The 16450-nt window shown below is 39.6% G+C and overlaps 1 protein-coding gene across 4 annotated transcripts; it reads left to right on the plus strand.

Moving 5' to 3' along the window:
- The first annotated feature begins 17 nt into the window (after window positions 1–17).
- TUBE1 (tubulin epsilon 1) lies at window positions 18–16255 on the plus strand. 4 transcript variants are annotated; one of them, XM_007528129.3, is made up of 12 exons: window positions 18–161; window positions 252–325; window positions 1345–1397; window positions 2472–2529; window positions 4198–4313; window positions 7429–7550; window positions 9068–9255; window positions 9444–9619; window positions 10929–11069; window positions 12582–12722; window positions 14309–14483; window positions 15044–16255. In XM_007528129.3, the coding sequence occupies exons 1-12, from the start codon at window positions 137–139 to the stop codon at window positions 15200–15202; spliced, it is 1428 nt and encodes a 475-aa protein (XP_007528191.2). In that variant the 5' UTR covers window positions 18–136; the 3' UTR covers window positions 15203–16255. The 4 variants fall into 4 exon arrangements, with proteins under 4 accessions (XP_007528191.2, XP_060046596.1, XP_060046595.1 ...); XM_060190613.1 differs by lacking the exon at window positions 1345–1397 and having other exon boundaries at window positions 97–161; XM_060190612.1 differs by lacking the exons at window positions 18–161; window positions 1345–1397 and having other exon boundaries at window positions 168–325.
- The last annotated feature ends 195 nt before the right edge of the window (window positions 16256–16450 follow it).

A 16450-nucleotide genomic window follows, 5' to 3' on the forward strand; every position in this document is an offset into this window, starting at 1 on the left:
GTGCCATACGGCCGGCCCCGCCTCCGGGAAGAGCGCCGTTAAGTGAGCGAGGCTGCTGGGAGGGCGCGCGCGCGGGTCCCGGCGGAGGGGCCGAGGGGCGGAGGGGCGGAGGGTCTCCGCCGCGCGGCGCGGGAAGATGACGCAGTCGGTGGTCGTGCAGGGTAAGCGGCGCGGGCTGCGTGCAGGGAGACGTGAGGGCGTCGTGGCCTCGCTAACGTCTGTTGTTTCTCCTTTCTTTCCGCCACCCGCAGTCGGCCAGTGCGGTAACCAGATTGGCTGCTGCTTCTGGGACCTGGCGCTGAGAGAGCACGCGGCGGTCAACCAGGTACCGGCCCGCGGCCCCGCCACCCGCCGCCGATGCCGCTGCAGCCAAGAAGCCAGGACTATTTAGTATTATTATTATTATTACTATTATTATTATTATTATTCTCAGTGCATTGCTCCACTCTGCCTCGTGGCGGTGCAGAGTATTGAACCTGGGACTTCGTAGCCTTAGGCATGAGAGTCTTTTTGCATCGCCTTTATGCTATCTACCCCTCCCCCATATATATTCTTTATTGGGGAATTCATGGTTTACAGTCAACAGCAGATTTACAGTCGTTGCTACATGTGTAACATTGCTCAGGTTTCCACATAACAATTCAATCCCCTGGAAGACCTCCTCTGCCATCATCCAGGGCCCGAGCCAAAATCTTTTACTTTGGTGCAATACACCAAACCCAATCCAAGTTCTGCTTTGTGTTTTCCCTTTTGTTCTTTTATTATTATTATTATTTTCAGTGTCCCTACTCCTCCCATTATCTAAAGATTTTATTTGACCATAGCATTGCTCAGCTCTTACTTATGGTGGGGGAGGCAGGGTTTGAACCTGGGACCTCAGAGCCTCAGGCGTGAGAGTCTTTTTGCATAACCATTATGCTGTCAAAAAACCCCCCCCCATATCTTAAGTCATATAAAGAACAAGGAAATAATACATCGGCCAGTCAAGCAGCCAGCAGATGTGGTATTACATATAAAATGTTTGCCAAGCATCCAAAGACTATTTTCCTTTACGCACAGCTGTTTTGCAGTCCTCTGGGGACTCCTTTCTGCATCTGCTGCTCAACATAAATCGCGGCCCAGCCTTTGCTTAGTCTTCAGTAGATGGGAAAAACTGGTCTTAAGTGCTTTTTTTTTTTTTTAATCACTTGCTATTGATCTTAACCACATACTGGTATCAGTATCTGTATACTGATATACTGTATACTGGTAGCAGTATCGTGCTGTTAAGCTAGAAAGACTTCATTTGGGGTAGAGGCTAATCTTAATCCCGTGATATAAACATGTATTTTTTTTTTCTTTTAGAAAGGGATCTATGATGAGGCAATAAGCAGCTTCTTTAGAAATGTAGACACCAGGTAAGATGGGGTAGAAGTCTGTCACTTAGTGCTTGGCTCTTTCCATATCAGCACATTGGAAGAGAATTATATTTTTAGTTTTTTAATATTTAATTACTTTTATAAATATTTTGCTAATAAAAGACAGAAAGAGACAGAGCAGAGCACTGCTTTGTTTTGACTGATAGTGGTGCTGGGAATTGGACCCGGGACCTCAGAGCCTCAGGCCTGAAAGTCTCTTGCAGAACCATTATGCTGTCTCCCCCGAACAAGATTTATTGACTATTACAGAGAACCAGAGCATCATTCTGGTCCTTGCACACTAGTGGGAACACCTAACCAGGTGCACCACTGCCTGGCCCCATCTGTCCTGTTAATTATTTGACCTCCGAGACAGAAAGAAATGGTGGGAAGAGAGACGACACCTGCAGCACTGGCCTGCTACTTGTGAAATCCCCTTTCGCCCAGCAGATGGGAACCAGGGACTGGAACCCTGGTCCTCACACATGGCAGTGTGAGCACTCTTACCTAATGTGCCTATCCACCCTCCGAGCATTCTTAATTCCTCAGTATCAGTTTTGAGGGAGGGGAGAAAGGGCTTGGCACTGTGCTCTTTCCATCTACTATCAAGACCTCTGCTACTACCGGCCGTTATAGTATTGTCTAGTCTCGATTCCACTTCTTTTCAAAGTAGAGAAAACATTGGTCCTAACAACATCTGGTTTTGTTTTTTTGTTTTTTAATCAGAAAAGTTTCCCAAAACATCTCCCTGCTTATCTCGCTAGCTAGGACAGAATCACCTGAATCAGTCCTAATTGCAAAGAATTCTAGAGAAATAAGTACCTGACTTCATCATCCTCGTGTGACTAGGCAAGGGAGAATCAAGTTGCTTGAGAGCCCAAGGCTTTACCACTGCGCCACCTCCCAGACGGGGAGAAGGCAATTTGGAATAGCTCCTTTATAGCCCTCGTGCCTGTCTCACCTGACCTGTAAACAGCTGAATTATATAATTGGAAGCCAGCCATATTACCTAGTAACACTAAAACCTGCAAAGTCATGGAAAAGCTTTACATGTTCTCTCTCTTTGTCTTTCAGAGTGGTTGGTGATGGCAGCAGTATTTCCAAGGGGAAAATTTGCTCTTTAAAAGCACGAGTAAGAAATTATACTTGAATTCTTATATTGCATGTATTTTAAAAATAACTGTAATCCATATGAGCATAAGCTTTAGCTTTACTTCTCAAAAAAAATTTTCTTCAGCCACACTTAATGTAAATATATTTGAGTAGACAACAGTGTTCACCTGAAACTTTAGGGAGAACAAACTTTAGTTTGTTCATAAAGCAGAAACACTGCATATTTATGTTTTTATCTAAACATCCCAGAGGGAATATACAGGTGACAAGTATATATTTTTATGTTTAAGCCCTTCCGGTGTGTTCATTTGGTTTACATTAAACATATATTCAGTGTTTTGAAATCTTTATATTTAAAAGTAAGAAGAAACCTTTGAAAGGCCAGAAACTTTTCTCTGCATGACTCTGGAAGAAAATAATAAACATCAAACTCTAGGACAGTTATAATCCCAAACTTCAAATGACCAAGTGATAATATTCTTCCTACTTTTAATTCCTTTCCCGGGATGGGGGAGTTATGAGGGGCTGTGACTAAGGAAAGATTATTAAGAGCTCCATACTGTATCGGACTAGGACACTGATTCTATGAAAACACTTGATGAGCTGCTGAAGTGTCAGTTGATAGTGTGTGTGTTTTGCTTCATTTGCCAAATTGCAAGATAATGGAGAAAGAAAGGATCTTCAGATTTTCTCCAAATCATCTCTTATATCTGTTGGGAACAAAAAGCAATATAGGCTTTTTTTTTTTTTTTTTTTTGCTTTTTTGTAATTCATTTTGTTTTGTTTTTGAGCTAGAGATGGAGAGCAGAGATGGAAATTGACCACCGCACTGAAGCTTCCTTCAGTGCAGTGGGGGCCAAACTCAAACCTAGGTCACACTCCTGCCAGAGCAGCCCACTATCCACTTAGCTATTTCATTAACCCCCGTTTTGTATAATTTGGCCACATAATAAAGTTCAACTTAGGTGGCTGGTTTAGTATAAAGTCTGCATTTAAGGTGAAAAGTTGCATCTTAGAAATATCCTTGCCAGTAGGTGACTTTACATTCTTATTTCCTTCTTAGAAATGTAAATGAACACCCATGTCAGTAATACTGTGGTAGGTAATTAAATGGGATAATGGGTACTTGGCATAACTCTGACTCGGTGTAACTTTAACTTCTATCCAGTGTCTTGGTTTTGCACATAATTGTAAGTTTACTTATTTGAATAAGATAAGTTTTAACTTTGAGCTGTAATTCATGAACTGTATGTAGCCTGGTTATTTCTACTGAGAAAAATCAGGAATGTATCCGGTACTCATTGATAATTTTATCTGATTATGGTTACATTCTAGATTTCAGAAACATTGTCCTCAGGAAAAGATAGTAATACCATGGGCTCATGAGTTAAAAAAAAAAAAAATGCAATGTTATTGATGGAAAACCAGTTGAGCGAATTACTTAGTTCCTTTTTCCCCCCACTGGCATTTTGAATATGATTTTTAAAAAGAATTTAGAATATCTCTAATTGCATTCTACCTTGTGAACATAGTCAAGTTCTTTTTTTGATTTTGCAACAGATAGAATTCTGAAAATAAAGATTTGACTTAACTTAAAAAAAAATCAACAGTGCAAATATTGGCTCATAAATTCTATCCATACACAAAGTAAAATTGATGTGCTGACGAAATTTTACTTCTTTCTCAGGCTGTCTTGATTGACATGGAAGAAGGGGTAGTGAATGAAATTCTGCAGGGTCCACTAAGAGATGTATTTGATAGCAAGCAATTGATCACTGACATTTCTGGCTCGGGAAATAATTGGTAAGAATTTGTTGTATGAGGGAGTCGGGCTGTAGCACAGCGGGTTAAGCGCAGGTGGCGCAAAGCACAAGGACCGGCATAAGGTTCGAACCCCGGCTCCCCACCTGTAGGGGAGTCGCTTCACAGGCGGTGAAGCAGGTCTGCAGGTGTCTATCTTTCTCTCCCCCTCTCTGTCTTCCCCTCCTCTCTCCATTGCTCTCTGTCCTATCCAACAACGACAACAACAATAATAACTACAACAATAAAACAACAAGGGCAACAAAAGGGAATAAATAAATTAAATTAAAAAAAAAAAGAATTTGTTGTATGTTACAAGGAAATATATTAAAAATAAATAGGTACATTAAATAGCTGTCCTCTCCTCTGAGAGCCTGTTTTGCTATTTGTTTTTCTTTGTCTTCATCCTCTCAAAGAGTTGTTTCAGTTTTTCCTCCTCCTACAGTGAAATAAAAAACATGACCAGTTTGTCTTCTATTTCTGGTGGTCTCTCTTCTGTATGGGTAAGTCCGCTTCCTTGACTTGCTGTTTGAGATGGGAATGCATTCAGACTGTCCTTCATAACCTGTAACTCTATGTTTTCAAGTTTTCCTATCAAGCAATTCTTTGAAGTCATGGATTATAGTGGCTCAGTAGTAAGTTTTGAGGTCAGGAAGCATAGTACTTCCAATCTTTTTTTTTTTTCCCCTTAGGTTTGATTTATTTATTAATGAGAAAGACAGGAGGAGAGAGAACCAGTCATCACTCTGATACAGGTGCTGCCAGGGATCGGACTCACGCTTGAGAGTCCAACGCTTTATCCACTGCCCCACCTCCCAGACCACATGCTTCTTTTCTGTGTCCCAGCACATGTCCGATACTTGAGAGCATTCCGTGAGCTGTAGAAAAGGTGCATATTCTGCGCATATTCTGCTTTATGCGGGTGGGCAACCTTCTACATATCTTTTAATGCTCTGTGGCCCAGCTCCTCCTGTAAGGCTGTTGTTTTGTGTTTGTTTATTTTTTGTCTGGTTGATCTGTCCACTGTTGAGAGAAATATTAAAGGTTGTTTTACTATTGTGCTGCTGCTGCCGCTGCTTTACTAGTAAGCATTTTATATACGTAAGTGCATTTTCCCTTGGTGCACATACACTAGTGTTGATTCTCATTGAATTCTCTTGACTGATTCTTTATTGATATTGATAATCCTTGCTCATATTTCCTTTTTAAATTGTAAATTCTGTCTAGTCTTGATACGACTAAGGCTGTTCATATGTTTTGTCCCCTATGATTGTTTTCCAGCCTTTGAGTTTCTGTTTATTATTGGAGCTCAGTTGGGCCACCTGTAATAGCAAAAGGTTGAGGTTTTTTTAGGCTACTCGAGTTCCCAATATGTAGTGAGGTCTAATTTTTCCAAAGCATAACTCTGAATCTTTTGTTTTGGGAGACTCATTTGGAGAGAATCGGTCAGTAATTTGAGAGTCATCCTGGTCACTGAACTGACTTTCCTCTGATTGTCATTTAACTTATTCTGTAATTTAAGTTGCACCTGACTTCAGATAGTGGGATTTTTTTTTTTTTTTTTTTTTTTAATTTATCAAATTTTTGCAACCAAAAAAGGTTTGCCTCTAAAGTATCAGTTTTCTGCTGTGGCTACTTCATCACTCTCATGACCAGTGCTTGTACTTTAAGCTAAAATAGGTTACTTTGATTCTTTTTTTTTCTTTTTCCGTGCCTTGCTAGTTATTGTTCTGATTGTTTTAGTGTGTGTGTTTCAGGGTCATATACATGCAAGATAAGCACTCATCCACTGAGCTACATCCCTGAGCCCTAGTATTCTAATGTATTTTGTTTTATTTTACTTACTGGATAGAGACAAAGAGAAACTGAGAGGGGAAGAGGAGATAGAGAGGAAGAGAGACAGAGACACCTGCAGCCCCGTTTCACCACTCATGGAGCTTCCCCCACACCCTCCACAGGAAGGGACCAGGGGCTTGAACCAAGATCCTCATGCACTGAAGTGTGGCCCCACATTCTACTTTTTTTAAATATTTATTTATTTATTCCCTTTTTTGTTGCCCTTGTTTTTTTATTACTATTGTTGTAGTTATTATTGTTACTGATGTCATTGTCCTTGGATAAGACAATGAGAAATAGAGAGAGGAGGGGAAGACAGGGGAGAGAAAGATCTAGACAACTGCAGACCTGCTTCACCGCTTGTGAAGCAACTCCCCTACAGGTGGGGAGCCGGGGTCTCAAACCGGGATCCTTACACCAGTCCTTGCACTTTGCACCACCTGCACTTAACCTGCTGTGCTACCGCCCGACTTCCCACATTCTTTTTACTATGTAAAGTTCCCTGCAGTCAGTTTACCTTAACTAGAAATTGGGGTGGGGAAACTTTTAACTGAAGTCTTGTTTTTATTATAATTGTACATCAAGGGAAAATAAGATAATTTTGTTTTTAAAGATGTATTTATTAACAAGAGAGAACTGTGACTTCTTTCTAGCGCCTGTGATGCCAGGGGTCATCCCTGGGAACTCTGTGCAGTTTAGTGCTCAACTCACTGCCCAGTCTTCAGACTGAACAACTAAGATACACCCAGAAAGCCATATTCCAGTAGCCAGCAACAGTGAGCTATCGTGTGGGGGAATTTGAAGACTATAGATAAAGACATTTTTTTAAAAAAAAAAAATTTATTTATTTATTTATTCCCTTTTGTTGCCCTTGTTGTTTTATTGTTGTAGTTGTTGTTGATCTCGTTGTTGTTGGATAGGACAGAGAGAAATAGAGAGAGGAGGGGAAGACAAAGAAGGGGAGAGAAAGATAGACACCTGCAGTCCTGTTTCACCACTTGTGAAGCGATTCCCCTGCAGGTGGGGAGCCGGAGGCTCAAACCAGGATCCTTACACTGGTCCTCGTGCTTAGTGCCACCTGCGCTTAACCTGCTGTGCTACCGCCTGACTCCCGATAAAGACATTTTTAATCTTCCACTTATAGTGTCTCAAGAATCTACTATTTATTGATATAGTAGAACTTAGTATAGTAAAAATATCTTTTTTTTTTTTTAAGGTTTTTCTAGACTGCTCATACAGAAGTGGTAAGATCAAGTAATAATTTTAGTTTTCTTACTTTCAGGGCTGTGGGCCACAAAGTCTTTGGCAGTCGTTATCAAGAACAGATTGTAGAGAAACTCAGGAAAGCTGCAGAGCACTGCGATTGTTTGCAGTGTTTTTTTATAATCCATTCCATGGGAGGAGGTAATATCATTCATTTACCTGTAATGGTGTGAAAATATAAGTGAGAATTCACTTTGTCTTTTCTTGCAGTATTTGATGTCAGAAAATTCAGTTCTGTGATTAATATTTTTTGAAAGGTAACTCCTTGTTGATGAAAGTTAAATTGTTTATGGTTTTTAATTATTACAAACAATCTCAAATGAACCCCTAGTACCTATATCTTGGCTCATTTATGCCATTTTATATCTATATTCCTGGAAAGAAAAGTGGGACCAAATAATACATGTTAATTTTTAAGTGACTTTACTATGAAACAGTCGATATTACTGCATTATTATAGCAATCTTTGGCCTTGACCATGTAAATTTCCATTTCTCCACACTGTCCTCAGTTCTGAATATATTCAGTTCTCACCACCAGAGTTTGTATCCCATCCCCTCCATGGGAAGCTTCCCTATTCTTTATCCCTCTGGGAGTATGGACCAAAATTCTTTATGGGGAGCAGAAGGTGGGAGGTCTGGCTTCTGTAATTGCTTCTCAGTTAGATATGGATGTTGGCAGGTCGATCCATACCTCCAACCTGTTTCCATCTTTCCCTAGGGGGCTCTGGAAAGGTGAGGTTCCAATACACATTGGTGAGGTTGTCTGCCTAGGGAAGTCAGGATCGCGTATTTTAAACAGAATGGGGAAGGTTCCTTGTAGCCTTAGTGTTTAAAAAGGCAGCAGATAATTATTATTGTGACCAAGTTAGTTGGGAACTTGTTTTTCTTCAGAAAATTCCATGGTTAGCGTTTACCTTATATTCAGCCTCACCATGCTTTAAGTCATCTAGTGGTCTCTACTATAACAATATCTTAGATACTGACAGGGCCAAGAATTTTATTTTTTTTTAATATTTTGTTTATTTTTATTTTATTGAATAGAGACAGAAAATGAGAGGGAAGAGGGAGATAGGAAGAGAAAGAGAGACACTTTCAGACCTACTCCATCGCTGGTGACTTGGCCCCCTGCAGGTGGGGGATGGGGGCTTGAACCTGAGTCCTTGCACGTGGTAACATGGTGTATGCTGAACCAGGTGTGCCATCACCTGGAAACAGTTTTCATGCAGTGCTTATGTTGCTTATTGTCGTGATAGTGTTTATCGTTAAAGTAGTATGTGCACTACAATATCAAGACAGGTTTCTTTTTAAGATGTGTAACATCAGCTATAAACTGAATTCTGTCTTAATTGAATTTTTCACTCTTCAGTCAGTTCTTTTCACATCATGTCTGTAGAACTTAAATGTGAAAAAGAAGTAGAAGGCTCTCCCAATCTCCTGGTCAAAGCCAGAGATAGAAGAATTTGGGACTTTAAACTTACTGTCTGTGTTTCTTCATTTCCTGTTCTGAAATTTAATTAGATCACAGAGAGTCTTAGGTGTAAGTTGAAAATTGCCTTCAGTATTTACATGTCTACAGTAAAAAATAAAGCTCAAGTTCTTTACAATTATCTTTTTAACCACATATACTATTTTCTTTTCGGAATACTAAATCCTCAGGAACAGGATCTGGACTTGGCACATTTCTTTTAAAGGTGCTTGAAGATGAATTCCCAGAAGTATACAGATTCGTGACCTCAATTTACCCTTCCAGTGAGGATGATGTCATAACCTCACCTTACAATATTATACTGGCGATGAAAGAGCTCAGTGAGCATGCAGACTGTGTGCTACCCATCGACAACCAAGTAAGAAATGACCTTGTGGTGTACATCTATCCAGTCCCGCGTTATGCCGACGTCTTGTCTTTCTAGGACACATTATTTTCAAAGATGCAAATTGTTTTTCTCTTTCTCATCTTTCCTGAGTTCTGATAGAATATCAGCTATGTCTACTCTTCTTAATAGCTTGTCTTCCAATATTTTTTCCTTAAAAGTCTTTATTTGACATCATTAGCAAAATTAACCTCATGGTGAATTCTGGAAAGTTGGGTTCAGTCGTGAAGCCAAACAGTCTGGTTACTTCAAGTGCTGGTGCTTTAAAAAAGCGACAGGAGAAGCCCTTTGATGCAATGAACAATATTGTGGCAAATCTACTACTCAACCTAACAAGGTAACTCTGTTGTGGATATGCCTAAGAGCCATTTAAAAACGTCACTGTGGTTTTGATGATGTTCTAGTAGCAGTACTTTGTTACTCTGAACTATAGAGACTTCCTTTTATTTTGTCTTGTTTTGGGATCTTACAGTAGTTGTTGTAGTACACAATTTTGTTTATTATTTTTTACTGAAGTAACATTATATTATGTCTGAGGTATCTGTCATAAAACTCAGCATGTGTATATATACTCACCAGTGGACCCGTTTTACTTGCTTTAACTTTTCTTTAATTGCCACCAGGATTATCTCTAGGGCTGAGTTCTTGCATTAAAAATCCACCGCTCCTGGCAGCCATTTCTTCTCCTCTCCCCTTTCATTATCATTATGTGGGACAGATGCAAATTTAGAGAAGGACAGAGGGGGAGAGAAAGACAGACACCTGCAAACCTCCTTCATCACTCAGGAAGTGCAGGCAGGGAACAGGGGCTCGAACTTGAGACCTTGCCCACGGTAATTTGCTTGAATGGGTGTGCCACTGCCCAGCCCCCTACTTGATTTCTCTTTCACATTCCACTTCCCCTGTGATAAGTACTAATGGATCTTAGAATCTAAAAGTTTGTTTTTGCTTTTATCTCATTCGCTTGCTTGGTTTTTCTATATGCTACACAAGTGAATTCGTGTGACTTGAAAACAGCATTTTTCTCAGATAAATTAATGTATTAGTTATGTGTTCAGTAGAATGTCACTAGACTAGAAATGCTAAAGGTTATTTGGGTGATCGATACACTAGGGAAACACTTAGAGAAAAGTCTATGTACATCTTTGCTATAAGATATCTTGGTCTTCAAGGAAAGCTAATCTGTGCAGGTAATGAGCCAGCTGTGTGTTGGTTATACCTAAGATAATCCAAAAGTCAGACTTACTGGCTTTCTTTATTTTTTTAAATTATTATATTTATTTATTTACTGGATAGAGACAGTCAGAAATTGAGAGGGAAGGGGGAGATAGAGACACCTGCAGCTCTGCTTCTCCACTCATAAAGCTTTCCCCTGCAGGTAGAGATTGGAGGCTCAAACCCAGGTCCTTGCACATTGTGGCATGTGCACTCAACCAGGTGCGCCACCGCATAGCCCCGATACTGGTTTTTATATCTTAATTCACTTTATACATGATGTTCATGATAGAAAAGTTCACTAGTACTGGTGTGGGGAGCATATATTCTCTACCAAAGAAAAGTGCAAAAAAAGATCTAAGAAGGTACTTGCTAAATAAATGAAGCTGTGTCCAAAATGTATCATTCTAAATTCTTACCTTTGTTTCTAGCTCAGCAAGGTTTGAAGGATCTCTTAATATGGACCTTAATGAAATCAGCATGAATTTAGTTCCTTTTCCTCAGCTTCATTATCTGGTGTCAAGCCTGACACCGCTATATACACTGGCAGATGTTCACATTCCTCCTCGAAGGTAAGATGCAATTAATTACCTTTATTCCAGTTTCTTGAGAAATTTTAATTACTTTTTAAACTACTTAAAATAGAAATGCTTTCTATCATTTTATAGCATTATGGGGGGAAAAGATGGCAGCTCTTTTCTCATAGTAATGCTTCTTTTTATAGGAGCGATTCTTTAGAAATGCTAGTACACAAAGTCATATACTGAGTTAGGTAAAATTAAGAACCATACTAAAGACCTAGTAGGCAACATATTAATAGATATGAACTTTGTCACCTTTATCTTCGTTTCTGTAACTGCTGGATAAATGAAGTTAAAATATTTCTCTCAGACCCAGGCTGTAGCACTCTGGGTCAGTGCACATAGTGCGAAGCTTAAGGACCAATGCAAGGATCCCCGCTTGAGCCTCCAGCTCCCCACCTGCAAGGGGGGTCGCTTCTCCAACGGCGAAGTAGGCTGCAGGTGTCTGTCTTTCTCTGTCTCCCCCTCCTCTCTGTTTCTGTCTATCCTATCCAATAAAAAAAAAAATGGAAAAATAATGTCCATTGGGAGCAGTAGATTCGCAGTGCTGGCACTGAGTCCCATCAATAACCCTGGAGGCAAAAAAAAAAAAAATTCACTGATTTAAAGGTCTCTGTTCAGAAACATTGCTACAGGATTTCATCTCTTACAGGAAAGCTTACCAGTGTCTTTTTTTAATTTAATTTTTTTTTAATTTTATTATATTTACTTATTGGATAGAGGCAATCAGATATGGGGGGAGGGAGACACCTGCTAGCTTCTTTCTCCACTTGTTTTCACCCTGCAGGTGGGGACCAGGGGCTTGAACCACAGCCCTTGCACATTGCAACATGTGCACTACCGCCTGGCCCCCAACAGTGTCTTTTCATGGTTATCTCTTTAATTCTTTTTAATTAGTTAGTGAAATCTTTACAGAAACAAAGTAATCTTTTCAATGTAAATTCTTAATTTATTTTGAACTGCTACTATGACGTAGATAAGCAGACTGAACCAACAATGACTCAAGTTTTAGGAATCACTATTAAATAGAGCTCACGCTAATACTATAATCAATATTTGATAGCAAACTAATTTTTTTTAATAAAAAGATTTTGTTGTGTATCAATGTTTTCACATTGATACACAACAAAATCTTTTTATTAAAAAAAAAATTAGTGGCCCAGTGGTGGTGCACCTGGTTAAGCACACACACATTACAGTGCGCAAGGACCTGGTCCCCACGTGCAGGGGGAAAGCTTCCCAAGTGGGGAAGTAGTGCTACAGGTGTCTCTCTGTCTCTCTCTCTCTATCTCACCCTCCCCTCTCAACTTCTCTCAGTCTCTATCCAATAATAAATGAAAGTAAAAAGACATTGCATCATTTCTGCTCCTCGTCTTTACCATCAAGACTGCCTGGAAAAGTGGTAGCTGAGATTAGGAGCTATTTGTGTGTGAAAGGTGTTTGCCTGTTGGTGACTGTCTTTGTGAGGTGGCATTTTCTATAAACAGTGACTCGTTCTTTCAGGTTGGATCAGATGTTTTCAGATGCCTTTAGTAAAGATCATCAACTAATTCGAGCTGACCCCAAACACAGCCTCTACCTCGCCTGTGCCCTCATGGTTAGAGGAAATGTCCAGCTCTCAGATCTTCGCAGAAACATTGAGAGGTTTGATTTTGTATTGTTCAAGTTAATATGTTATGTGTGCTGCTTGGGGGCCGTGTTACAGACTAGCTGAGACCGCCTGTCTTCAGGTCCTAGAATTGCACTCTTAACTGAAAAAGAGCCTTGAGCAGGCTACATCGTCTTTGACCACTGTTCTGTCATTTAAGAAGATGTTGTGTCCTTTGGGACAAAATGAATGGATCTGGCGGTGATTGTGTTTAGTGAAGTAATGAGCTGGAAGACAACTACTTCCACTCACTTGGGGGTGGGGGTGGTGGTGGTGGCTGACCTGCCCTAAAACCCTGTGAGAATTTTGGTTATTGTTGGGGGTCTAGGGGGAACACCGCAGAACTTGGTGGTGGGTGTAATGTGCACCTCTGTGATCTTATAATCTTGTGAACCATTATTAAATCACTAATAAAGATTATATTAACAAAAACATTTAAAAGTATAAAATAATAACACGGTTATTTTTTGTATGTATTTATTGTCCTTTTTGTTGCCCTTGGTTTTTTTATTGTTGCTGTAGTAGTTGTTGTTGTTATTGATGTCATTGTTGTTGGGTAGGACAGAGAAATGGAGAGAGGGGGAGACACCTGCAGACCTGCTTCACCACCTATGAAACAACTTCCCCTGCAGGTGGAGAGCCGGGGGCTCGAACCAGGATCATCCGTACACTGTCCTTGGGCTTCGCACCACGTGTGCTTAATGCACTGCGCTACTGCCCAACTCCCAAAGTTGTTATTTTTAAGTAATAAATGATAAGTGTTCAGAAAATGCAACTAGCTTTTATTGATACCACTACTCTTGCTGTACTACTTCTGAGTTTAATTTTGCTGTTTGTTGACAGGCTTCTTGGGTTTGTTTTTTTGTTTGTTTGTTTTGTTTTAAAAAACTGCCATACTGAATTACAAAAGAAAAAATATGATTCTCTCATTTCTTTTTACCCCAAGATTTCTAAGCATAAGGAATATTTTTCTAGCTTTTTTGAATCACCATCTAGTGTCCTTTTCACTAAATGTCCCTTAGTTCTGTCAGAATATGCCATAATCTGTTTACATTCTGTTAGGGGGTAGATGGTTTACAGTAAAGTTGTTGGCACCTAGGTATAATCTGTCCTTTCCCCATGACAGGTGTATAGGTATCTGCAACACACCCACCCCAGCTTGTGAAGTTCTTCTTCTCCATCCTGTTCCAGGACCCCAACCCCGCTCCATCTTTTCTCTCTGGAATCCTTTGCTTTGTTGCAATACGCCACATCACGCTACGCCTAGTCCAAGTTCCACCTTATGTTTTCCATTAGTGTCCTTGTTTTTTAAGTTCCACCTATGAGTGAAATCATTCACTATTCTTCTGTTTTTCAGCTTATCTCACTCGCTATGTCATAATACTGCTAGTAATAATTTTTTAAAAAATTAGCTGGGGAGAGAGGCCAGGAGGAAGTGAAAGGTCCTGAGCTAGCAAGTAAAATCTAAGTAACCAGCTCCTTGTAGAATGGCGCCGTCAGTAATGGTCAGGTAGCACGGGTTGCCCTACACAGCAGACATTTTTAGCACCTTAATCCTTACCATTGACTTTCTACATTCCAGGTTAAAACCTTCTCTCCAGTTTGTCTCCTGGAATCAAGAAGGCTGGAAGACCAGTCTGTGTGCAGTACCACCCGTGGGCCATTCTCATTCGTTGTTAGCTCTAGCAAACAACACATGTGTGAAGCCTACCTTCATAGAACTGAGAGAGAGATTCATGAGGCTCTACAAGAAGAAGGTAATTCTGGATGTACTTTTGTGTCAGTAAGTGTATTCTCAAACATTACGCCACCAGGCTGGGGAGATAGCGTGATGGTTCTGAAGTCCCTGCTTCTACCCAGAGCGCCCCCATAAAATACAGCTAAAAAGTGCTCTGGCTGCTCTATCTGGAGCTTTCTCATTAAAGTAAATAATATATATTATTATATATTATAATAATTAGTATAAATATATTCTTTATAATATATAATATTATAAATATATAATATTAATATATAATAAATATTATATATTTTTTAATTACACTGCCACCAACCAGGTCCCATCTACCTGTATTCATTGTTATCAATCATAGAGAGGCTCTCGCTCTCAAACTTGTTGCTCTAAATGGGAAATGTCACGAATTCGTACGGCTTAGGTGAACTATTTACCTTGACAGAAATTCTTCCGTCTCTTTCAAAGCTGAATGAACTGTCATTTTGGTAAAGAACATTTACATTGCAGATTATTGTACATGTAAGTATATGAGTAAGTTTTCCTGAAGTAATGAATCATGTCTTTTTTTTTTTTTTCTTACAGGCTCACCTTCACCACTACCTACGAGTTGAAGGGATGGAGGAGAGCTGCTTCACACAAGCTCTGTCGTCTTTATCGACGCTCATAGAGGAGTACGACCAGCTGGATGCCACAAAGAGCATGCCTATGCCAGACGTACCGCGACTGAGCATAGCTGTGTAAATCATGGCTCAGAAGTAGAGCTTGCTTTTTCCTCAACAGCATCTTCCTCTATGTCATCTTCCCTTCTTAGCATTTTTGTGATTCAGGAAGTTCAGCTTGTTTCCGTATTATCAGCAAGTATTTTGGATCTAAGAGTGTTTTCTATTTAATCACAACTGGTTGATGATACCAGCATATGAAATTAGTCAAGTTCTGATGATGTCTTTTTTTTTTCTTCTTTGTTTATTTTTGTTTCACCAGAGCACTTTTTGGTTCTGGCTTATGGTGGTGCTGGGGATTGAACCTGGGAGCTCAGAGCCTGAGGCATGAAAGTCTTGCATGATCATTTTGCCCTCTCCCCAGCCTGAGTCTTAATTTCTTTTTTTTTTAATACTTATTTATTTATTCCCCTTTTATGTTGCCCTTGTTTTTTTATTGTTGTAGTTATTGATGTCGTCATTGTTAGATAGGACAGAGAGAAATGGAGAGAGAAGAGGAAGACAGAGGGGGGGAGAGAAAGATAGACACCTGCAGACCTGCTTCACCACTTGTGAAGTGACTCCCCTGCAGGTGGGGAGCCAGGGGCTCGAGCCAGGATTCTTATGTTGGTCCTTGCACTTTGCGACACCTGTGCTTAACCTGCTGTGCTACCACCCGACTCCCGATAACTTAATTTCAAACATAGATCATCAGAAAAGTGCCCTTTTCTAAAATTGAGACAGAAAGTTCTTCAGTATTTTATTTTATTTATTAGTTACCTGTTTAATTGGGAATTTATACTATGATGATCATGTCTGCTGTAGTACATGTTTATTTGTATTTATTAATATCTTCATAGTCAGTTTAAATACTTAACTTACTGGGAGTAGAAAATTCGCAGGTTAAACTAGTCGGGTAGATGGGCTTTCTTATAACTTAAAAAGAAATGTTTCTTTTGGGTAATGACTTAGTTGCACTCAGAAAAATTACAGTTTATATTTATTTTAATGTGTGTTTGTATGAGATTTCTAAATATATTTTTTTTATCAGACCAGTTGATTTTGTAAAAATAAATAGCACTGCTCTTGATTTTGATTTTGGGACTTTATTACAAAATTTAGTATAAAGACCTTTAGATTATAGTTGTCTACAGTAACCAGAGAGGTTTCTTCTTCTCCTTCCAAAGGAAACTAACAGATTCTCAGGTTAATGAAAATTATAAATATATTTACAATTTAATTGTTCTTCTAGAATGAATGCAGAATCTTGCTAACCCTATAGTAATTATCT

Source organism: Erinaceus europaeus, chromosome 4 (genome assembly GCF_950295315.1).
Source record: "Erinaceus europaeus chromosome 4, mEriEur2.1, whole genome shotgun sequence".
NCBI classification, from domain to species: Eukaryota; Metazoa; Chordata; class Mammalia; order Eulipotyphla; family Erinaceidae; genus Erinaceus; species Erinaceus europaeus.